Source organism: Hippocampus bargibanti, linkage group LG01 (genome assembly GCF_051943395.1).
Source record: "Hippocampus bargibanti isolate YZ-2025 linkage group LG01, ASM5194339v1, whole genome shotgun sequence".
Lineage (NCBI taxonomy): Eukaryota > Metazoa > Chordata > Actinopteri > Syngnathiformes > Syngnathidae > Hippocampus > Hippocampus bargibanti.
Genome location: NC_142734.1, coordinates 27,360,170 through 27,385,651, shown reverse-complemented (window position 1 = coordinate 27,385,651; position 25,482 = coordinate 27,360,170). Strand labels below are relative to the sequence as shown.

The 25,482-nt window shown below is 40.5% G+C and overlaps 2 protein-coding genes across 2 annotated transcripts in view; one reads left to right on the top strand and one right to left on the bottom strand.

Moving 5' to 3' along the window:
- Nucleotides 1-202: 202 nt before the first annotated feature.
- On the bottom strand, nucleotides 203-5,004 carry sypl2b (synaptophysin-like 2b). The gene is made up of 6 exons (XM_089006717.1): nucleotides 4,847-5,004; nucleotides 4,567-4,644; nucleotides 3,732-3,850; nucleotides 3,347-3,551; nucleotides 2,283-2,474; nucleotides 203-1,162 (listed from the first exon to the last, which is right to left on the bottom strand). Exons 1-6 carry the CDS (start codon nucleotides 4,862-4,864, stop codon nucleotides 1,034-1,036), a joined length of 741 nt encoding a protein of 246 aa, XP_088862843.1. The 5' UTR covers nucleotides 4,865-5,004; the 3' UTR covers nucleotides 203-1,033.
- A 3,772-nt stretch (nucleotides 5,005-8,776) lies between these two features.
- Nucleotides 8,777-25,482, top strand: part of sort1b (sortilin 1b) — a 27,256-nt gene continuing 10,550 nt past the window's right edge. Inside the window, exons 1-11 of the mRNA XM_089006656.1 lie at nucleotides 8,777-9,277; nucleotides 12,047-12,106; nucleotides 14,546-14,619; nucleotides 14,700-14,802; nucleotides 14,887-15,048; nucleotides 16,229-16,302; nucleotides 21,772-21,821; nucleotides 21,916-22,043; nucleotides 22,807-22,951; nucleotides 23,017-23,172; nucleotides 24,510-24,616. Coding sequence (XP_088862782.1) covers nucleotides 9,041-9,277; nucleotides 12,047-12,106; nucleotides 14,546-14,619; nucleotides 14,700-14,802; nucleotides 14,887-15,048; nucleotides 16,229-16,302; nucleotides 21,772-21,821; nucleotides 21,916-22,043; nucleotides 22,807-22,951; nucleotides 23,017-23,172; nucleotides 24,510-24,616 — 1,296 coding nt within the window. The 5' untranslated portion in view covers nucleotides 8,777-9,040. The remainder of the gene's footprint in view (nucleotides 9,278-12,046; nucleotides 12,107-14,545; nucleotides 14,620-14,699; nucleotides 14,803-14,886; nucleotides 15,049-16,228; nucleotides 16,303-21,771; nucleotides 21,822-21,915; nucleotides 22,044-22,806; nucleotides 22,952-23,016; nucleotides 23,173-24,509; nucleotides 24,617-25,482) is intronic.

Below are 25,482 nucleotides of genomic sequence, written 5' to 3'. Positions count from 1 at the left end.
TAGCAACATTTTTGGTCATATTTGCATCATTCTGCTAGTGTGCAGAAATGTCAGAGTGGTGGAAAAAGAATTGCTTCAAAAACAGTTGTTTCAATCGTGCTTTGTTGTCTGACAATTTGATTATTTAAAAAAAAGAAAATGGAAAGCAGATATTTACAATAAGCACAGATGTTTTCTGCAGAATGAATGGTGTACAGAGCCATTTTGTTACAAAGCAGTTTTTATTAGTCAAAGGATTGAATTGTTTCAGCCGCTGAAATACTATTTGACCTTCATAACGGTGACGGCGAGTCTTCTTTTCAACAAATATTCAAGACAAAGAGATGAGGAAAAAAAACATCTTTCACGTGTAAACAAATGTATATAATAATCAGTTTTCAAAATCTCAAGTTTTAAACAAAAAAAAAGGTGATGTGATACAAGGTGAGAGAAAATAAAGTTAAAAAAGACAAACCTCAATTTGCGGAGCAAATCAAACAATTGGAGAACAGAAATTCCTTCACTCAAGAATTGAACCGGGGAACTTTTTTTTTAAGAATTGTTTTTAGCAATTGGATAGTCATTCAAGTCCAGCAGAATATTAACCTTGAGGAGTTATTTTTAGTAGAATAGTAGAGCGAACACAAGCATATGAAACAAAGACATTGATTATTCTCGCTGGTGCATTTCAAAAGTTCACAAAGTCATTTTAACTATTTGATTATCATCAAATGTAGTCATGGAAATGGCCCTGGAATTGACAAAGACAAAAGGGCATACATATAAGCTCCAGGTGTAAATCGGTATCCTGGACAGATTTTTTTTAATTGAAAAAAAACAAAAACGATTTTTGTATATATTTGTTAGTTTTGTTGTCAATGCCATGTCATTGACAGAAATTCTGGCATGAATGTTTGCTCATCACGATGCCCCCTGAAAAAGAAAATGAGGCATGGAAATACAATTGTGACCCTTTCGGGTCAATGTTTGAATCTACAGCCGTTCTTTGAGCGTCGTCATGCCGCGAGAAGCCGACAATAAACGGGATGAGGAGTTACAAAGGCCGCCCCCCTCCGCCCTGTGCGTCGGCAGCAGGCGGTGCGGCCGACTTGTGGAAAGGAGTTTCCTTGTAAATGAACCAACAGTTGCCGCCCCATAAGATGACATTCAGGAAACCAAAGATCTGCGAGCACACATACAAAAAAAGGGGAGTAGAATGAAATAGTGGAATAGCTTATTGTCAGTCTTTGAAATAACGTCTGCAACTTTTACATCGGGCATACAACTTTTAAAAAGTCTCTGCCCGGGTGGCCGACAACTTCTTCAAGAAAAAATACAAGTAAAAATATGCGTGTTTTTTTTCAATAAAGCAAAAGCTCCAACCTAACCGCGACAAGCGACGTGGACTCCTCTTTCGTTTGGAAATTTGCATACTCTGCACGGCAGCCAATCAGAAGCCTGTTTCGTGCTTCGGACTAAACTGTGACTGTAGAGTGTACTTGAGAGTTTTGAAAGGCGCTCAGAAAGACAGAAAGAGGAGTCCATGTGGCCTTTAGCAGATAATGCAACGCACACATAACATTTTTATTGGTGTTTTGACTAAAAATATGATACTGCGTGTTTTGGGTATTTTAGATGCTATAAAACGTTTTTCTGATGTCAGTTATGAAACAAAAAAAAAGGTGTCGGTTGTCCTTTAAGCAGGTGTTTTGGTTCATTTGAAACATGCCGATCAAATTTGAATGGACATTGAACATTGAAATTGAATATTCACTTAACCTCGCTTGTTTGATGTTTTAATGAACTTTTATATCATAGTTGGACAGTAATATATAATAATTGTTCTTTTGTTGATTGTTGCCATTTTAGAAAAAAAAAAAAAAAAGAAAAGCGCCATTTTAGAAAAAAAAAAAAAAATAACATCGCCATTTTAGAGAATGGGGGGCTCATTCAGTCAATGACTCCTATACTAAATATGTTATTCCTAATTGAGCCTCTAGATGGCAGCACTTAGCACACGCAGATAAGAGCGCTACTGCCCAATGTCTTCATTCTACATGTGGGCCATACGCCATTGATTTTATGACGGGAGATTGCGGGCCGGATGAACATTGACCACGGGCCGCATTTGGCTCCCGGGCCCGACTTTGGACATGTGTGACTTAAAGTTGATCTTGATTTCTGTCGCACCGGAACTTGATACCGCAGTTTGAGACGAGTCGAAGAATGAATTTGAACTTGAAAAAAAATGCAATTTTGTTGTTGTTTTTAAGCGTATTGAGCAAATGAAATAACGAACTTACCACTGAAGCGTTGAGTCGGCCCATGTGAGGCATTGCGCCCGCCGTGCATTTGGTGCTGACATCCTTGCACGCGGTGAGAAAAGTCAGAATGGTGGCGGGACTGGTAGCCCACTTCACGTCGGATAAGCCTTTAGCCCAAGCCGAGGATGAAGCCAGCCACATGAATGCAAAGGCCGCCGTCAACAGCAGGTCCTTGCACAAACACAAGAGGTCAATTCATCAATTTGAGCGGCCAAATTTAAAACGGCTAACGCCAGGACTCCAGGTGACAAGCGTGCTGGCGTTAGAAAGGCCAACCTTTCATTGACGCGGCACTGTGAAGTCTCGTTCGCACTGGCCAGCGAGTGCGACGGCATTTTGCGGCATTGCATTCAAGAATCTAGAGATATATTTTTTTTTATATGTGGATATGGTTTGTTGAATTTGACAATAGATGGGTCGCTTTCACGTAATAGGTTGAGGGTAAACTTGATAACAAATAAAATAGTCGATGTATGTTCACATTAATAAAAGTTTGGCCAAAATACGTTTTTCCCAAATACCGGACTATCGATATATCCGATCCTGCGGGCATGTAATTTTCTCCTTGAGTTCATAGAAATAGTATCGTAATAAGCAGTACTATCGATATAACCAGACTTTACTGTATATCCCTACTGTCCAGACGTGGCGGTGCCGGACTCTGCTATGATTGGTCCCTGCTCTCTACTACTGCGCAGGGACCAATCATAGTAGAGTCCGGCACCGCCACGTCTGGACAGTAAGGATATATATATATAGGGCCAAAACTACCAGAAAGACTTTAGTTTGCTGACGAAGCATCTTGGGTGGGTAAGAAGCGAAACGTCCGACCCCTTCAAAGAAGTACAGATGACGGCTGAGGAATCCTTTTCATCGATGGACCACTCCTGTACGACTGAGAGCTTACACAGACGTACAATTTAGGGAGGCTTTCTTTTGAACGTTCGCCAAAATTAACCAGCATCACAAATGGGATCAGAACAGATCCATGAGATACAACAATTTTATCCTACATGAGAAATAGAGACACCATGGAAACGTACCACCACTGGACCACGACTGGTTTCCCGATACAGATTCTGGAAGCCCAAATAGATGACGAGGGAGGCGGTGCTGTAAAGGAACGCCAACACTCCGATGCACACGTAAAACTGCGCCGATGAAGCGTAATCTCCAGTCAGGTAGTAGACCGCCGGCTTTGTTGCGTTGGCGACACAGGTTGGAACATCATACGGATGCTCCATCAAACTGAATAAATGCCGAAAAAAATAGTTTTTTTTCAAACATATTCCTTATTCCAGTCTAAAAAAAACAATAATGTGATTATGATTGAGTTGGAAGGATATGAATTCGTACAGTGCTAGAGAAATCTGTCCTGTTATTGTTGTTTTAATTATAGCAAACAATGCCTTGATAGGCCGTGCTGACCTAAACGGATAGTTGAAATCTGCATGGATCTCTTGAATCTGGCTGCCAGGGCACTGGATGTTGACGCTGGTCGTACCGCTATAGCCTCCGGTTGTGGCAAAGGCAAAGATTGCAAACACCTGCAATCGCAATCGTACACAGATGTTCAACGGACTTGTGGTGGTCATATACCAAAGCCAACTTTTTGACAGGGGATATATATATATATACAGTAAAGTCTCGTTATATCGATATCGGATATATCGATAGTCCCGGTTATATCGATATTTTTTCGGACTCCCTTGAATATCGATATAACGAGACTTTATTGTGTATATATATATATATATATATATATATATATATATATATATATATATATATATATATATATATATATATATATATATATATATATATAAAAGACAACCTACTCATGCGAAACTTTGCAAGGGAACGCAAAGTGTGTGTTTTTATGCGACGTGCACTTCGGGGCTCCGTAATTTGAACTTGAGCATTTCCTCCTTGAAATGTTGCATTGGTTAACTCGATGCGGGAGCCACGCCCAATACACGCGATATTCACAAAGTTGGTTAAAAAACGTATCAGCATTGCATCTCCTCTTTTTTTTTGCTTAACATCCCCACGAACTTCAGAGAAAGCGAATTTACGTATCACGGAAGTCGAAAAATTCTTGCAGTACAGCTTAGCAGTGGTTGTTTTCAATCGGTGAAATTCCTCCGGCCATTTTTTTAGACGAGCACACACATCAATTTTCAGCGATCATTTTATCACCAGCGAGAAACACGGAATCACGAGACGGCTCTTGTGGCCGTATGACGACCATCAAACTTACCCATTCGAGCAACCGGATGAACGCCAACGGCTCTTTGAGAGGACCCAAGTCGAGAGTAAATCCTGACGCTAACACTTTCTAAAAGACGACCAAGAAGTAGCAGGGGAAAGATGATAAATTACAGTACTTGCAAAGTCATGAAGAGGCGTTAGTTTATTCTTTAAATGTTTGCTCAACTCGACTCAATTGTATTTCTAGCGCACTTTAAAGCAGCCATCGCTGCATGAAAAAACAAGTAGTACAGTTAATACAAGTCTGAGTCATTCTGTGTTGTTGTTACCTGGGCAACAGATTCCATCTTTTCCCCACAGGAAATGTTTGCTGTGGCTCTTTTTTTCTATCGTGAACGTTGATCGCTGTTTTCGATTCCGTGAGCTTGTCAAAACTTTCCCCAACTTCAGTCACAGGCAGTGTCAAACACGTGACTCGTGATGTAGCCGGAAGTTAATGTGTGTCATGGCGTTCAAAACCCACGAGAGATTGAGGCAGTGAAATCGATGTACCAAAGGCTGGCTGATGATAACCCGAGGCAGCAGCCTATCAAATTGGAAAGGGTGTGTAATGCCTACAAGTTTAGTGGGATTCATTAAAACGAAACTAACCTCTCATAAATATAGTATACGCTGTCGTACCGTGGTCGCGTGTATGACGTATACATCTACTGTACATCCGAACATGAGTCCGATGTTTACATTTTCGCCATATTGAATGTGGCAAAGTCGAGCGGTTTCGCTTTGATCTCATTCATTCAAACCAGACAACACCAACGTTCAAAAAATAATAATACATTCGAAAGACACAATGTCAAAGACACTTGCTTTCTCTCCAAGGAGATGTAGGACGAAAATGAGAAAAACACGAATTGAAAATGAATTATATTGTTTTTTTGGCCTCCTGGCAGTTCACAATACGCAGAGGGACAGCAATGCGGTCTCACTGCAGAACAAGCAGCCCAGTTAGCGCAGTCATTGCGCAATCCATGGTGAGGCTCAGCCGGCTGCTGCCTCACTGCTCGTCTCTACTTAGTATTTGAACGGAAAATGTGAAAATTCAGCGATTTTGAAAAAAAAAAAAAAAAAATCTAATAATGGGGAAGCTAAATGGAAAAGAACTTTAAAGTACAAATCACTAAATAAACATAACTGTTTAATTTATATTTTCATTTGATATTTCCATGATGACAGGTGAGGCACTGCCTCCCATGACTGCACGTCACTGGTCACAGGATATTTTTTATGCAGGTGAGTAGCGGCAGCCACACGCGCCAGCGTTCACTCAACCCGGAAGTAAAACAAGTTTAAAAAAAACTAAATAACAAATAATATGACAACACAAAGACACAGAGTCATTCATTCTTCAGCACTTTCTTAACGTGAAGGAAAAACAGAAAAAAAAAAAATATATATATATATATATATATATATATATATATATATATATATATATATAGAGAGAGAGAGAGAGAGAGAGAGAGAGAGAGAGAGAGAGAGAGAGAGAGAGAGAGAGAGAGAGAGAGAGAGAGAGAGAGAGAGAGAGAGAGAGAGAGGAGAGAGAGAGAGAGAGAGCAAGAGACATGTTTGTCAAGTCATATCATTGGGACGCACATCATTGTGTTATTTGATATTGGAAGCTAGTTTTATTAAAATAACAGAGAGCAAAATCAGAGAGAAAATTCAGGTTGAAACATGGCCTCACTGGTATTCATACTGTGCTCAACACACGATTACCATTACACGTGTAAAAGACAAAGGAGGCAAACGAGTATGTCGATGGGTTTCCAGCATAGGTTTTTAATTTTGGCAGCTTTTTTCTTGTTTTCAGTGTTGCATCATGGGAACGTGTCTGACTGGTTTTGCTGCCTGGTGAGTAAAGAAGAGCTTAATCAAATAAGTTGATGAGAAAGAGCACATGATCTGCTTCCTCCTTCCTTAACAAATAGTTGCATTTATTCTCCGAGATCGACTGACAATGCCATATCAGATACAGAAATATGAAGAGTTATTACATTTATATTCGTGAAGTTTTCATCTGAAGCAGAGGATGCCAAGAGTTTATTGCTTTACCAGACTCATGACCACAGTCATGGGTTTGCGGAAAACCATGAAGGCCATCGTGTATCTCTCTCTCTCTCTCTCTCTCTCTCTCTCTCTCTCTCTCTCTCTCTCTCTCTCTCTCTCTCTCTCTCTCTCTCTCTCTCTCTCTCTCTCTCTCTCTCTCTCTCTCTCTCTCTCTCTCTCTCTCTCTCTCTCTCTCTCTCTCTCTCTCTCTCTCTCTCACACACACACACACACACACACACACACACACACACACACACACACACACACGCATGCACACGCACACACACACAGACTAGTGCTTTTTTTTTCAAATAACAATTTCAATCCATTTATTGTTAAAACCATGCCCACCCCCCAAACAAAACAACAAACAAACAAAACAAGAACAACAAAACCATGATGGGCCTCCCGTGACCTTGATGAAAAAAAATAACTGGGTCAATGTGACCCAAGGGCATGTTTAGCTATGGGTCATTCCAGAATAAGAGAATATTTTTGCTCTAGAATTCTTTAGAAAATGAGAGAGAAAAAAAAAATTGACCCTCAGCTTTTTATGAAGACTGAGAATATTAAGTCCAGCATGTGATGTGATTCACTGCTTTTCTCTTGTACCGTCTTAAAAGAATTATGGCAACAGGGTTGCGTGCATGTGGGACACACGTTCACCGACTCACATAATACATGTTTCAAAAATATATGTATTCAAGGAGACACACACACACACACACACACACACACACACACACACACACACACACACACACACACACACACACACACACACACACACACACGAAAAAATGACTGGATGGTTGCACTTAACTTGGTAACTGTTTACTGTAGCTTGCTCTCACCAATTCTATTATTCTGCAGCCGAGGAGGCGCAAGAATAATCTGTAATCACCAGCGCCCCCTGTCATGAGGCAGGAGAACTGTGTGCCTAACCTATGCACACAGTTTTGATAAAAACAAAATAAACACTGTAGTACAGTGTTTATAATGTAAAGTGACTACATTATATGCACCAGCTAAACTATAGAAATTTAGTTATGTACTAAAAGTGTTTGAACACTTGAATAGTGATATGCAGAGGGACAGCAATGCGGTCTCACTGCAGTGCCTCACCTGCCTCCCCTGACTCACGTCATGAATATATATATATATATATATATATATATATATATATATATATATATATATATATACAGTGAGACCTCAACTTACGAATATAATTGGTTCCCAGACAGAGTGTGTAAGGCGAAAAGTGTGTATCTCAAAAATAGGAAACCCATAGGAAACCATTAAAATGGGAATAATCCGTTCCCGGGTTTCCATAAAATATACTTTTCAACTAAATAAGCCTTAAAACTACACACAACATACCTTATTCTATGTATAATATATGTGCTATTGTATTGTAATGAAAGAAATACACTGCATTGTATCATAAAGTCACTTTATTTACATTTGTGATGGTCATTTATGGCTTGATGGAATGGCATTGGAGGTCGAAGGTCAAAGGGAATTGCTGCTTGAAAAGAGAGGCGCATTACATGACGACTGTAATTGAAGAAATAAACTGTGCTGTAAAATAAAGTTTTATTTACCTTTTTGATGGTCGTTGATGGCTTATAAGGAGAGTCACCTTCCATAAGGACTGTTGGTAACTTAACCTCTGGTGTTGTTCGGTCGTGTGCTTCCGCCGAAGATCACTCCGCCAGCCATGGTGGGTGTATATTATGAAAATAGTACTTATTATAAGGTTTAATTTTGAGTGAGTATTTAAATTATAAGTGAGTATTTAAATTATATGTCAAAATTAGTTAGAATGCCGTTAAAAGAGCTGGCATATTGTGTTGAGAGGGGAAAGTAGTCGAAATTTTCTTTTGACAGATAAATAGTTCATCGGGCTTTTTGTCTTTGATAGCGCCACATGACAGCTACGCTCTCAACCTACCATGGATGTCTCTTGACAGCCGTACCCATTGTTCGTTCTAGTATTGGCCTCGCCCTTAATCTGAATAACCAATCAAATTTAGAAAACGGGTGGAGCCTAATAAAACGCCAGCCAATCGTGTCGTCGTTATTCGGTGCGCGGCGCTACTGAGCCAAAAAGTCCACTCGTGTCAAGTGGACTATCCAGTGTTTGGCGTTCAGCTTCCATCCTCTATTTATATACTGCATGTATATAGATATTTATATTTATACATAATTGTATGGACTTGATGGTGGACGTATTGGATATAAAACCGTCAAATCATCGCTGTCAGCGGCGTTTTTTGTTTATGTCATTCGCACCAAAAAAGCCCTTGGCGACCTTCAATTATATCAACAAAGCTTCAATATACATGTTATTCATTTCTTTTTACCAAACCTTTTAGGTGTATTTTTTTAATCTTACAGTGGCGACAAGTATGGGACTTTCGCTCCGCTGCTTCCTTCTTTTTTCCCTCTTAACTCTGACAGCCGGTACGGATTTCTTGGACCTCAACAAAGCCTCTGGGCGGACTCTTTTTCGAGATCCGAACCGAGCCAAGACGTCTGCGGCGGCAGGTTGGCATCACAACGTAAGGAAAAGAAGCGCCCAACCGGACGCTTCCTGCGACGCTCTTCGAGGATATGAGGCCAAGTTGGAGAACAACACGCACCGTGTAAGTTACCAGCTGCGCTCCGGTTACTCGTCGGACGGCCCAGGTAGGGGCAGGTACACCAATTGGCCGTAAAATGGCGGCTGGGTTGCAGGTGCAGAACTGAACGTGTGAGTCAAATATCGGTACTACTTTAAGTTTGTACCAATAGATGAAAATGTCTAAAATAGCTGTTGTCTATGTGCCCTAATTAAATGTAAATTGCTTTGTTGCTGTGAAATGTAAATTTCTCCACTGCGAGACCAGTAAGGGCAAATCCAATCCATTCTATACAGGTGCCAGAGAGCAAATGTTGACAAAATATGTATATTGCAATACTATCGGTATTCAAGTTACAGAATTGTACATGAGAGAGAAATTATTGGAATTGTGATGCGTCCAAAGTGTATCGAAAATAATTCTATGTATACTAACTGGCCCATGAAACGGTGGACTGAAATGCTGGTTTTGAACACTTGAGGTTAGCCAAAATATAGCAGTGCATTGTAACATATTGATGAAGCAAAATGTGTCAAGTCGCAGATGCACTTATTGGCCTTAAAACCGAGGCTGGATTGCGGATGGAACAATAAAAAATATGTCCTCAATATTCGTGGTGACTTTTATTTTGAACAAGCCGGACTCAAGCTCCAGTCTTTTTTGTCATGGAAATTGTTGAACGCCTCATATCTCTCTCATTTAGCTCTGCCATGTCCAAAAATACCCTTTCAGTTCTTGAAAATTAAAAAAAAAAACATTTACGATGGGAATCAAACAGTGGTGTGCCACCAAAGCTCTGGGATGGCCACAAAACTTGTCTTAAAAACGTCCTATTGTGTTTTTGGGCCAAATGCGAACATTTTTTTCTTTGAGGAGCTATATAATGTTCCTTGGATCAATTATTCTAGGGGGGAACTTTTAGTGTGTAGTACAGGTTGCTTTTTATTTAATTCTGTGGGAGTGGGGTTAAGGTAGTGAAAATCCACTCCTGTGTTGCCCACTCGTGTGTAGCAAGTATGACTTTCTATTGATTTTTGTCGGCTTTCACCCCAAGTATGATACTGTAAGGCTACAATGTTGAGAAAGCCAAACTCGCTATACTCGCTGCACAGCTCTTAACTGGTTTAACTGCTTCAGTGTTGTTTTGTTTTTTTCTTACTTATCTAATTTACGTGTTTATCTTTTAACCAAGTCATTTTTTTGCCGCGGGCCACCTTGTAGTGAGTGTAGTTTCCTCTCCTGGGGGCCGTTAGGAATTTGGGGAAAGCCATTACAATGTTTTTTCCCCTCCACATATTACATCTAGAGAGCACAATAAATTAATGAATAACTAGTCTTCAAATGGCCGAAAATAATTACTGTTATTGTGGTTTACGTACAACGATTTGAAATTTTGGTTCAGACTGTAGCATGCATCATTGGATTGGATTAGCCTTGATTAGTCTCGGAGTGGAGAAATGTACATTTCACAGCAGCAAAGTTATGTTAGGGAAAGGTAGAAGTAGAAAAATAAAATACAGGAGCTGCTGGAAAGGCGGCCACTCTCGCGGCCACTTAAGTCAAAAGAACAAAAAAAAAAGAAACTCATGGCACTTGCTTGATTTTCTTGCGCGGACCGAATAAAATGCTGTGGCGGGCCAGATTTGGCCCCCGGGCTTTGACTTTGACACCTGTTCTTGAAGTTCTTGTTACCACTACGTCACTTTGAAATGTCTTGCGGCTGGACGTGCAAATTTGTTCCAAAACTCATTTCTAGTCTTGACTCATTTATGGCTCAGACTTGCTTTTTAGTTTGGACTGTTTTTATTGGCTTCGTAGTGTCTTTGTGATGAATTTGTTGTTTTATTCTTTGTTGTTGCATACATTCTTTTTGTTCCTTATTCAGCGGTTTGTGGAAAGTGGCTGTTGTTTTGAAACACTTGGTTAGGTATGAATGATAATCATTTGTGAAGACCTTGATCTTGTTCACGATTTCCCCCAAAACAACATTTTTACTTCTTTCAATCCCTCATTGTCTTTACATTTTCAACCTTCCTTGAGAATCAAAAGGCCTATTAATGCTACTTACATCATCTTGGGGACCTACTCGGTGCGCACGGGCACCATATTGGTGACCCCTGACGTCAACTATTTTCCCAACCGAGAGAGAGACGAGTGCAAGGAAGTGGCCTCGTGATCGGCCTGTGTGCTAGTTATTAGTAGTTTGCCTTTTTTTTTTGTAATCTGGTTGATGACAGCCAACAGTTATGGTTGCCATTGAAACATTTCAAAAGCAGTCGTTTATTCACATTTTTTTTCTGAAAAACTGCATTACGGTGGACCTAAAAGGTTAACACAACCTTGTTCCAATCTTGGCCTTTGTGTTCAAATAAATCATTGATGACTAAATAGGTTTTGGATAAATGATTTTCAAAACTTCTTGCACCGTGAACGTGACCAATAATTAATACAACAGCAACAAAAAAAGCAATATTTTTCAAGTGGTCAATTAAAAATGAACAACTTGCTGTGATAATATGGTTGCACAAGTGTCCACACCCCTCTTATGACTTAGAAGGTGACTGTATTGCGAGTTAAACAAATTACAGTACTTTCAAACGCATGTTCAGCGTGAGTCAGCTTGTTAAGGGCTTCAGAGTCACGGCAGTCGAATTCAGAAGTTCTCATAATTTTTTTCCCCCTTTCTAGTAAAAATATACATGGGACATTTTAAAACGCCCTAGGCTAGAATATGACTCGACATATGACTAACCTTTTGTTCTCAACATATTACCCCCCCCCCTTTCATTCTAGCACACTTTCAACGACCTGAGTGGATCCGTGTTACTGGCCTGGGTTGGAGATGGCACGGGGGTAAGTGTCATGTCACCTAAAGAAACTATTTATTTATTTATGTATTTATTTGTTTGTGTATTTATGTATTTATTTATTCATTTATGTATTTATTTATTGTTATCTTTATTAATTTGTTTGTTTATTTGTGTTTGTTTTTATTGATTTGTTTGTTCATTTATTTCTGTATTTATTTGTTTTTGCATTTGTTCATTTGTGTTTATTTTGTTAATTTGTTGATATTGTTTATTTGTCTATTTCTTTGATATTATTTCTGGATCTATTTTTTAATGCATTCCTTTTTTTCATTTATTGTACTGTATTTATTTACTTGTTTGTTTGTGTTTTTATTGATTCATTTATTCATTAGCCCGGGATGCATCTGGGGCCACGCCCTTGCGCCATTTATGCATTTTGACAGCAACTGGCCCAACCTTGTAACTCGTCTGCGCCAGCACAGGCAGACGTCTATTACGATCGGCGTATATTGCTATATGATCTTTGCCACATATGACATACTTCTGTTAAAAAAGCTAAAGAAACACGTTTAGTTAAACGGCAATTGTTCGTTTTCCTTCAGATGTTTTAACATTTGTAGTGATCTGCCGGAAACTGCCGTAAGAGATCATCGAATATTCATTTACCCATGGTGCATTGCAGCAATGACATCAACATAGATAGTTGCAATATGGGGTAAGTGATCAGGAGTAAAACACGAAAAGACGTGAAAAACAAGCAGCAAACAATGGATGGTCGTGACAATTCGTTTCAGCAAACTGCTGTTAATGATTCGAATTTAGTGGCTAATGGCAGTTTCTGAAACTCATGACAAAAAGTTAGCGGACACCCGGGCAGTCAACTCTGGAAAGTTGCCTGCCCGGCCATAAAGTTGCCTGCCCCATTTTTCACAACTTGAAACACAAACAGACGACTAATCGCAAAAAAAAAAAAAACATTGTTGTGAAGTCTAAAGGATGTTTTTAAATTAAGGAAGTACCTACCACAAATGCGCCCTTGCTTAATTTATGGTAAATTGCCAAATGAACGTTTGGCAATTTGCATACTCGGCACGGCAGCCAATCAGAAGCCTCTTTCGTGCTTCGGACTATACCGTGACTGAAAAGTGTATATGAAAGTTTTGAAAGCTGAGGAGTCCGCGTGGTTTGTAGCGGTTTGCTTGTAGCTTTTGCGTTATTGAATAAAACGAACTTACTTGAAGAAGTTGTCGGCCACCCGGGCCGAGACGTTTTGAAAGTTGTACGCCCGACGTAAAATTTGTACGCCCCGGGCCTCCGGGCAGACATTATTTCAAACACTGCTAATGGGAGTGATTTCAGAGCTGTCGCATCACGTTGGAAATCTTAAAAGCAAAGAAATTGTTTATGTAGACACTAGTAAGAAATATTGTGCTAAGTCTGTGCTGTCTTTTCTGTAATACCATAGAATATCAAAATAGCACAGGATTGATTGTGCAGTAACTAAATAAAGAAAATTAAAAAAAAATGTTTATTTTGTGTATGAATAAATTATTTGACTTGAATTAAAATTGTTTATATATTAGAAAAATAGTTTTGCAATTTAGAAATATCATGCACAAATTAATGTGTTTTGGTTTATTTCAATCCATTTTGTATACTTCGGCAATGTAGGTAAATTGGGCCCATCAATTTTAGAATTTGGACAAGGACAGAGACCTTTTTAAATTTCACAGATGCATCCATGCATTAATTAATGACTTTGTTTGTTTGTTTGTTTATTTATTTATTTATTTGTTGCTGTGTGAAAATTATACACCAAAGGTGTCAAACTCATTTTTGTTGTGGGCTACATTGTTGTTAGTTTCCTTCGGAGAGCCTTTACAAATTTTGGGGAAGTAATATAAACATTGAACATTGTACATACACAGTTCACAACAAATTGATGGATAATTAATTTTAAAATCAGAAATGAAGAATAATGACCGTTCTTATGGAATGTATATGACAAATTAAAAATTTGGTTCAGACTTTAGCAAGCATCAAGGAACTGCTTGATTTGCGCCTTGACTTTGACACCTGTGTCGCACATACACCTGCTAGTATGTGCAACACAGGTAGTAGGTCATGACCTACTACACGATTTGCATAACAGATCCAATGCTACCTCCCAAGTCCACTTTCAAAACAAAATGTCCTCCCAATGTTTCACCTTCATCATATCCAGAGAATGTTTTCAGTATCTTTTTAACTGCCACATATCCCGTCTGTCTGTTTTTCTTGTCCCTCCTGTCTGTCTTGTCTGTGCTGTGCTGATTGAATTTTAAAAATTCATTCCCGTTTATGTCTGTGAGAGATTTTGTTTTCGGGAGTTTCCTGCGGCTTAGATACAAGAACGGAAAGTTGTGCACGACTAACTTGAACAGCAACAGAGATGGACGAATCCGCCCGCCTTAATTAATCCATGTTTTCTTTCTTGTGACAGGTCATCCTAGCCTTGACCACCTTTCACGTTCCCATCTTCCTGATCAATTTAGGACAATCAAAACTCTATCGAAGGTATTTGTGCCGCTCTCCCGTCTGATGTCAGTCACGACGAGTCGCTCTCTGATTTGACGGTGCCTCGATTTTTATTCCAGTGAGGATTATGGTAAATCCTTCCTGGACATCACCGACCTCATCAACAACACTTTCATCCGATCGGAGTTTGGCATTGCTATCGGCCCAGAGAATTCTGGCAAAGTGAGTGAAACTCACCATGTGGTTTCCCAGTTTGATATCTTTTTTTGAATGGTCATTCTGGATTTTTGTCCCACGCCCGAGTAGGTAGTCTTGACTGGCGAGGTGTCCCGTGGTCACCGCTCTCGGATCTTTGTGTCGAGCGACTTTGGAAAGAGTTTCACCCACCGGGAGCTGCCGTTCAATCCCGTCTCGGCCATCACGTACAACCCGGAGAATTCTAACGTTCTGCTGGGCCTCAGCAACAAAGTAAGTGTGGGGTAAGGAGGCATATTGTGGAAATATTGGGAACTATTTGAAATGGTGAAGCAAAAAATATATACAGTAAAGTCTCGTTATATCGATATCGGTTATGTCGATAGTACTGCTTATTACGATACTATTTCTATGAACGCAAGGAGAAAATTTACATGCCGCAGGATCGGATATATAGATAGTCCGGTTAAATCGATATTTTTTCCGACCCCCGAGAATATCGATATAACGAGACTTTACTGTATATATATACAGGTAACATCCAACTTACAACCGCCGTTACTTACGACCACCCGTAATTACGACCACGACCGCCAGGCCCTATTTTTTCATTTTAATTCTATGCCTGGCACCACAATGCGCAAGCAGCCCGGCAACATGTACGACAATTTTGGCCATCCAGCCAGCATCTCACTCGCACAGCAGTCGACCGTTTGATGGCACCGCAGGGGGGGAGTGTCCACCGACGCCGGCCGCGGCATTGCCAGGACTCGAGCCAAGACGGGTGGGCGTCGGCAGGTGGGCGTCGGCGGGTGGGCGTCGGCGGGTGGGCGTCGGTGCTCGGGCGCCGAGAACGCCGCGTCGGGCCCACAGCCGCCGCCTCTTTGCGACAGTTTGTTCTGCTTCGCAGCGTGGTGGTGGGTTTGGCACGTAGTCGCCGCAAACAACCGCTGGGTTGGGCTGCGCGGAGAGCAGGGTAAGGCCAGGGAGAGGGCAATCTGTCGAACACTGGCGACCCAGACCCACTCCCGCCCGCCCACATGTCATCCGAATCAGGTCATTTGCAAGTCATTTAGCATTGAGTCTCTATTCAACGTTTTGAATGGATTTCGACTTACGACTATTTTGACTTGCGACCATTTGGTCGGATCAGAATCCAGTCGTAAGTCGGATGATACCTGTATATGTACAGTCGTACTGTATGTATGCTCACTGGATTCAAATTGACCACATGCAAAGTTGAACTCGGGACAGCTGACCTACCTTCTTTGTCTGTGTTTTATTGCAGTAATCGCTCCTGTTCGTCAATAATCAGTCAAGTGTTGACACAGAATACATTTATTAACACCGTCCTAGTTTTATTCGGTTTTCGGCTCGACAACGCCAAACGGCTTGACTCCTCAACCGCTCACCCTACTCGTTTGTGTCCTTATTTATTTATTTTTCTCCTCAGAGAGAGCTGTGGGTGACCAAAGATTTTGGCCTCAAATGGATCAAGATCCACAACATGGTCTGTATGGTGAAATGGTGAGGAACCGGCCTGTTGTCATAAAGCCTCAGTATAAAAGTGGAGTTACAGTGAAGTGGGATGAACCCTGCCGCGAACAGCAACAGTAAAAATAAAAAAAACGAAAACAAAAAAATGTAAAAGAAAATAAATGTTAAAACGAATAAAAACGGCAACAATATAAGGCACTGGTGTCAAAGTCCAGATCTGTGCCGCCACATCACTTTAGGTGGCTAACAATTTAAAATCCCATATTCAATAAATTAAGAGATATATATTTGAGTACCATCGTGATACTAACTGAAACAATTGTTGAATCCCAATTCAGATTTTTGGGGGCAAATCTGCTCTCCATTTATGACATTGACCCCCAATACCAGAATTTTAGGGTCACTTATGGAAAAGTAGATGACACCCCCATTGGTAGACACATGTGGAGGGAGGGCACTTTGTGCTTCAACCGAACACTTTCAGAGAACAAAGTGGAAATGGACAAGCCAGTCAGGCAACTCTCAAAATTCCCATTGGCCGCCACGCCCCTGCTAACAATGTAATTAGCTTTAGCATCCGCTCAATAACTATGTCGATTCAAAACGTGCATTCTATTAGTTACACCTGGCAAGTCTTCGACTGTGGAAACTGCTCAGGATATCTCACTTCAATCATTTTGACAACCATCAATCATTTGTTGATCGTCCATCGCAAAGAAATTCGTCTGACATGAGCATAGCTGCTCTTTTGCCTTGGCACGGGCAACTGCGAAGCGTTGCACTATGGCGGTTTAGTTTGCCAATTGTCTTCAAAACGCTGGCTTGCAGATACCTGTTTTCAAAACTGCTTATAGGCAGTTAACCAACAAACCGACCCGGTTGCCACGCAAACCGCCATGATGCAAGACATTGAAAAAGTCCTTCATAATAAGCAACAATTTTAATTCACCATTCAATCATCAGATAGTTGTGCAATGATTTCTAAAGCGTTCTTCTATATCACGGTGTCAAAGCGCAGGGGGCCAATTCTGGGGCGCCCATCATTTATTCGGCCCACAAAACCAAAGCAAACCTGTTTATCGTCTGTAAACCGCAATAAGTCATTATGCTTGTCTTCTGATTTGAAAACTAGTCATTCATCAATTTGAAACATTCTAATGGCTTCCCCAAATTCATAATGACCCTCAAGAGGAAACCGTAACTACAGTGTAGCGCGTTGCAATAAGCGAGTTTGACACCCTTGTTCTCTACCAAGGGTGTCAAACAAAGTTTTGGGCGCACAACAAATTAATGAAGAATGAGTTTTCAAATTAGAATACAGTGACACCTCGGTTTACGAACGCTTTAGCTAACGAACTTTTCGCCTTATGAACATTAAATTCGCGAGAATATAATCATGGCATACAAACTAGTTTTTGGGAAACACACGGAGCGCTACAATGGCTGGCGGAAGAACACCAAACCACACGGCCGAACAGCGCCACCGTGGCTGCCGGACTACTTTTTCACACCCCTTTCTCTGAGTGCATACGTGGCATACATGGCTTGGTATCGAGTGGATACTTTTGTTTTTTTGGGGCCGAAAAAGATCCCACCACAGGCTAGTGTTCAGCCGAAGAGGACACAAAACAAAATTACAGTCGAGTAGAAGAAGGCGATCACCGAGAAACACGAACGAGGTGTACATTTGTGTGATCTAGCGTCCCGGTACCAGTATGCTAAGTCAACCATTTCTACGTGTGGCTAAGGGTGTTTCTGTTGTCTAAGCAATGGTATCAGGCAATAGAAGAGGTTGAAAAACTTCTGTTGATTTGGATTAACGAAAAGCAGCTCACAGGACCGTTTTAGTGAGGATATTATCACAGAGAAAACGCGGCAATTTCACTCGAATATCAGGCAACTACATCAACGACCATCACAAAGGTAAATAAAACGACTATATTATACTGTAGAGTTTATTTCTGTAATTACAATACAATAGCTCATTTAGGCATATTTTGTGTAGTTTTAAGACTTATTTAGTAGAAAAATGTTTTATTGGGACCGAAACGGATTATTCTCATTTTTAATGGTTTCCTATGGAAAATTAATGTTTAGAAGACACACTTTTCGCCTTACACACACTTACTGGGAACCAGTTAAGTTTGTAAGCTGACGTATCGCTGTATATCAAAAATAATGGTTGTGTCAGGAAGGGCATCCGACATAAAAGCTTGGCCAAAACAAACATACGAATAAAACCTCTGAAGATGGGGGACACCGATTCGCTGTGGCGACCCCTTGACGGCAAAAGCCGAAAGGAAAAGAAGAAGATTGTGGTTTACGTGGTACAATTTCAAATTTTGGTTCGCACTTTAATAAGCATCATGTAATTTCACAAGTTTGATTTGCTTCCGCAGGCCGAATAAAATATTGTGACAGGCCTTGACTTTGACACCTGTGTTCTATACACACTCCGAGGGGTGTTGATATCTGAGATAGAGGTCATGTCCGATGACTCCCTAACGCTGACACGAGACAAACACATTCCCATCAATTAATTCCCCAGGGTCTTTTCCTCATCGCTCCACCTTTGTTGTCAAAAGCCGCTTGGCAAGCAGACTCTCCTTGTTGTCCCTGAGGCACTTCGTTGCGTGTTTACCTGTCGCCAAAGTAACATTGATAGTCGCGTGTGTACGATTTTAAGCCGGGTATTCGAATGCTGCGACCAGTCAAGCCATTGTCAGGCCAGCTTCCATCAAAAACAAATATTGAGGAATTGGGGGCTCTTTTTAATATGTTAAAAAATGGAAAAGGACGAAAACATTTTTTGGGTGAAATTATTGTTTCTGTAGGAGGACAAACATTCTTAAAGGACAATCGACGTCACTTTTTTGTTTTTTAACTGACATCAGAAAAACGTTTGATAGCATCTAAAATACCCAACACACGCAGTATGATATTTTAGTCAAATGCACCAATAAAAATGCCTTAAAGTGTTCAAAATCTGCAAAAAAATTGAGCTGCAAATTGGGCATTTTCACAAAGTCCCGCCCCCAGTTCGTGACATCACACCAAGACGTCTTGCATTGCTGGAGAATCCAAACAATGGCTTCAGATTCGGAGAATATGCTTTCTTGTTACACATCCAGTTATGAATATGATTCAAATAGTTCTGAAGAGGAAAGCATACATGTTTGCAATCGATTAAAGAATTTATTCCATGACATTTTGAGGCAACATTGGGGCAACAATGGATCACCAGAAAAGAGGCACAAAATGGTGACCTCCAGTGGCCACCTCCGCTTCCACAGGCTGATAAATTCCTTATATGGAGCTTGGACTCCCTCTTCTGGTGGCTTTTGGGTGCAACACGGTTCTCAGACCAAACATGTACAGCAAAATACATTCACATGATGGAAGGATACTACAATGCGTCTTTTTTATGGTCAGGGGGCGGTCCTTTCATGACATCACGTACGAACTCGTCACCAACTCTAAAACAAGACTTCCTGAATTATGGACAAAACTTGTCCGGAGACGTCGGTTGTCCTTTAACATTTTCCAGTGGTGTAAAAATACATCGAATAAATATAACATTTCAAACATTTCTGTCGATGAAGATTTGCGTCATAGCCTTGCGACACATGATTCAATTAACATGGCGGGATGCCAGACAGGTGCCTGTTGTAAGAAGAATCAACCTTACGCGTCCGATTCGCCGAAGGAAGGTGGCAAACAAATCCCCATCCGAAGCATTTTAAAACGGTACAGCTTAGCTACAAAAGTTAACATACGTCCCTGGCCTCGTTCATATTCGCCGCTGTTATGACTGTCGCTCATTACAGCATGCGTGCGTCAGTGTGAGTGTGCGGTTGGGTCTTAAATCGAAAAATCAAATACGTATACAATCAAAATTCTTCTTTATACATTTAAAGCTATCCATAACCTTGCCCCCCCATATCTATTTGACCTTCTTCAAATTTGTATTCCCTCTCGTTCCTTCAGATCCTCTTCCTCCCTCCGCCTTTGTGCCCCCCCACCCGTCTCAGCACGATGAGTGACAGAGCCTTCAGCTGCTCTGCCCCCAAACTTAGGAACTCACTTCCTCCCAACATTCATAACATCGATTCTCTTCCCACCTTCAAGTCCCATCTCAAAACCCACCTATTTAAAATTGCATTTTCTGTGTAGCCCTCTCTCTCGTTTCTATTTATAATTGTATATTATTTATTGTATTGTATTTATGATGATATTTTAATTATTATAGTCCCTATGCTTGTCTGTGGCTGTAGTGTCCTTGAGAGATTTGAAAGGCGCTTAAAATGTAATGTATTATTATTATTATAAAATACATCTTTGTTCAAAAAAAGTTAGTCATCCCTGCTCTACAAGATGCAGTGCAGGGGAAAACGTTTAATCGGGAAGGCTCATTGTGTATTTGTAGCCAATTTAGTCATTTTGATAGTAGGCTAATATAGCTAATCTACATACACAAAGTGTGTGTTGCCTTTTAAAGGACAACCGACATCACTTTTTTGTTTCCTAGCTAACATCAGAAAAACGTTTTATAGCATCTAAAATACCCAAAACATGCACGATGATATTTTTAGTCAAATGCAAAACACCAATAAAAATGACTAAGTGTCTAAAAACTCCATTTGAAACCGGAAGTGGCCAGTTCAGAAGGTCCCGCCCCCTTGTTCGTGGTGTCACGCCAAGACATCTTGCCTTGCTCGAGAATCAAAACAATGGCTTCAGATTCGGAAAAAAATGCTTTCTTGTTACTCATCCAGTTATGAATATGATTCAAATAGTTCTGAAGAGGAAAGCATATATGTTTGCAATCGATTAAAGAATTTATTTTGTGTCATTTTGAGGCATCTGGAGAGAAATGTAGAACCCACAAGATGGCGACAAAGCTCCGTGGAAAGGGGCTGATTTTTCTCTTTGGCATTTTGGTCAGCGAATATCAAATAATTGTTCGGTGTAACACACAACGACTCACCATCACGTTATTTCTGTGTTTTCCTTCTAATTTCGCCATCAACACGGATCAACACGAAGTTTTCAGACCAAACAAAGTACCGCAAAATGCATTGAGGTGATGAAAGGACTGCGACAGTACGTCCTTTCTCGGTCAGGGGTGTTCCTTCCGTGACGTGACGTAAGGACTCGTCACCAACTCAAAACCAAGACTTCCGGGATATTCAGCGCCAGTCTTAAAACATAAAATATAGCTATATGCGGTGGACTCTTTGTAAAATACACTCAGTAGAAGTCATTTGAAGCGATTTTACAAATTATGGACACAACTTGTCCGGAGGCGTCGGTTGTCCTTTAATTTGTTGTACGTCCAGAAACATTTGTTTCTGTTTTTTCCCATCCAAAATGGCACTTTCAATATTTTTGTATTGCCGACCTGTGTTCTAAATAAACACCAAATCATTATCCTTGCCTTTGCTGTACCCCATTTTTGTTCATCATGCACAAATGAAAAGAACGTTCCTTTCATTCCAGGGGGACGAAAAATGCCATCTTTTTTTTAACAAACCCCAATGGATCCTGTAGTAAGTGTTCCAAATGATTCACGAGATCCTAACTGTTGCTCGCTTGCGATTTTTGTAAACTGCCCCCCCCCCTGCCCTCCTTGTGTTCCCTCAGGTGACCGTGGAGCACTGGAAATCAGGAGGACGACTGATTTTGGGGAAAACATCAAGACCGTCGCCAACAAGATCTTCTCCTTCGGCATCGGCGGTCGCTTCATCTTTGCTTCTGTGATGACGGGCAAGGTTGGTTTGTGGCAAAATAAAAGTAAAGTGTTGTGTTTATAAAATGTTTGACCATTTCCAAAATAATAATAATAACAATAACAAGTTGGATTTGTAGATGCTTCCTGGTGTTGAATTCACGGATGGAAGATTGAAATGTTTTTTGACCTACTGCTCTAAATTATGTATGACTGACATGTTGCGGGAGGGCGGGGGGTCTGTATACGTATATATCTATTAGAAAAAAAATCTCATAATTTCAAAGTATATAAACAAGGAGTATCTCTTGCAAAGAAATAATCAGTAGCCCAAGAAGTAGCTCAGTTTCAAAAATGTTGATCGTCGTCACGCCCATGTCTGTTGTTGGTTCCTTGACATAATTATTTCCATTGGCAAATACAAAGTCCAAAAAAATAAATGTGCAATCAATTTTAAAGCCCAATCGATTTTAGTCAACACAGTAATCTATTTGGTTCTCATTTAAAAAAAATACACCTCGATAGTGTTATTTCATGCATGTTTATTTCCTGACTTATTTTAAAAATGAGGCAATAGCGGATATACAGCAGTCACTGGCAAAGTCCCAAAATCATTTCGCAATCAATTTTAAAGCTCAATCAATTTTTAGTCAACACAGTCATCAATATGATTATTGTTTGTTTTTTTTAATCCATCTTGATGCCGTGATTTCATTGAAATTAAATTTGAAACTTAAAAGCGGTCATCTGAATAGATTACCTTTTCGGGGCTTTAAAGACCTTTATTTACGTGTTTGTTTATTTAGGCTACCGAGAGGAGGATCCACGTGTCGGTAGACCAGGGCGATACCTGGAACATGGCTCAGTTGCCGACCATCGGTCCCAATCAGTTCTACTCCATCTTGGGAGCCAGCAGCGACATGGTCTTCATGCACGTCGACGATCCGGAGGGTCAGTTCAATCGCCTGCCTCGATTCGGCCGAAGATCGTGATGCCATCGTCGCCTGTTTGCTCAGATGATGGCGTCGGAACCATTTACGTGTCGGATGACCGCGGCACTGTTTTCTCCAAGTCGCTGGAGCGGCACCTCTACACCACCACGGGGGGCGAGTCCGATTTCACCAACATCACTTCCCTGCGAGGGGTTTTTATCACCACCACACTGTCTGAAGGTACGTCTGCCCACGTGCCTTTGACCAGCGGTTCTCAAATAAGGTTCCGTAGCCGAATGGTATCTGGAAAAAGAATCAACAAAATAACTCATTCATAAATATACAAAGCGACACTATACTGGATGGTCAGAGGCATAAACATGAAGGACAAAAGGGCGAGTGCGTGGTTTTTGCCCGGGTGTCGCACCGTAAGTCAATTGTCAATTGATGACAAACGTGGCCAGAGAATAAAGGTATTTTCCAGAATAAAAGCCATCTGGGAAAAATGCAGTTGAATGCCCTAAAGTTGCCTGCCCCATTTTTCACAACTTGAAACACAACAAGATGACTAATCGCAAAAAAAAACATTGTTGCAAAATATTCAGGATTGATAATCAGAATATATAACAGAACAGCACTTTAAAATTAAGTAATTGATGTACTTACCACAAATTCTCCCTTGCTTAATTTATGGTAAATATCCCTTGCTGATGATTTTGCTCCAGTTGTCGTTTGTCCATACACTGTTCGGCATGTTGCACAATGCAATGATTTCGTTACGTTGTCTGCTACAACCCACGTGAACTGAACTCCTCTTTCCACCATGCTTTTAAAGTATGATTACGTTTTGTAGCATCATAAATTTTGTTAGCTTCTTTAGAATCTTTCTCCCGGGGCTGAGGTTTTGACTTGATTCCTAACCACATATCCATTTTTCCTGTGTTCTCTGTGCATCTACTTTGGAAAATGATATGCGAATGCACCCGCAAGCACGAAGTTATTCGATGCAGGCTTCTGATTGGCTGCTGAGTATGCAAATTGCCAAACAACCCGAAATTCCGAAATTTCCAAACCGAACGAAAATTTTGAAATTGTAATAAAGCAAACGTTTGATTTGAAAAAAAAAAATCTTTTTTTTTTTTTTTTTTTTTTTTCTCTTGAAAAAGTTGTCGGCCACCTGGGCGGAAATGTTCTGTAAGGTGTTTTTACGATTGCTGAGCTTTGAAATTCTGAGGAGGGCATTGCAAAGGATTTGACAAAAAAAGGAACATCCACCTCCCCCGACGTAAAGTACTTTTTTGAAAGCCAGTCCAAATATTCTATGATTGCTCTGGACGTTGATGCAAGCTAACATTGGGAGGTGGGGGGTTCAAAGCTTGTTTGGCATTAGCATCAATCAAAAACAAAACACTTGTTTTGAATGTCATTGCCATCTGCTTTTTCTATTAGTGAAAGGGGAAAATATGAATTGACATTGGATATTTTTGAGAGTGTTTGGCGATGGGGGGAGTTGGATTTAATTCTTAGGCCCCATCCAGAATTGAGTCAGTAACCGAAATGCTTACATGCTGTTGCAGACAAAACTGTGAGGTCAGTGATGACACATAACATGGGAGGAGAATGGGCCCCCCTGCGCAAGCCCGCCATCAACAAGTGCGACTCAAAAGACGAGCGACCGGAAGAGGTGAGGCAACAATTATAGCAGAAGTTCAGACTCCTTGCAAAAGTGTAAAAGAATGACTCGGCGTCTAAACATAAAACGTTTTCCCAAAAGTCAAATCAAAAGACAGCAGTGGATATCGAAACAAATAATTATATCAAATTATATGGAAAGAAAAACACGTTGAAAAAAAAAAAGTTTCACACACAAAAGTTTTATGCAGAAAAATACTTCTTCCCGTGCAGCTACCACACTTGGCGACCGCAGGTACTGCATCACAAATCCGCTCTCAAACGCTACACGTACGCCTGTTGCGGGTCCATTTCACTGAGGACTGTATAATGTGACTTTAAGAAACTTTGTGTGGAATCTCTTTTATTTATTGATTGATTTTTTTTTTCGCGTACAATAAGGTATGCGCGGTGATGCCGTTAACTCTCCTAGCAAGAGGTGAAGCCACCGGCGGCCATCTTACATTGCCGTACACCACAGGTGTCAAAGTCAAGGCCCGCGGGCCAAATCCGGCCCGTACCATCATTTTTTTCGGCCCGCGGAAGCAAATCAAACTTGTTAAATTCCATGATGATTGCTAAAATCTGAGCCAAAATTTCATATTTTTGGATGTCAACCACAATAAAAGTCATTATTCTTGACTTCAGATTTGAAAAGGAGTTATTCATTAATTTGCTGTGTGCTCTATATGTAATATTTGAAGGGATTTAAACATTGTAATGGGTTCCCCAAATTCATAATGGCCCTCGAGAGGAAACCATAACTACAATGTGGCCCGCGGCAAAAAATGACTTTGACGCCCCTGCCGTACACCATGTGTATAAATGTTGGATAAATGATTCCTTTATTTTTTGTCTTCCTGTTGATAACGAGACAAA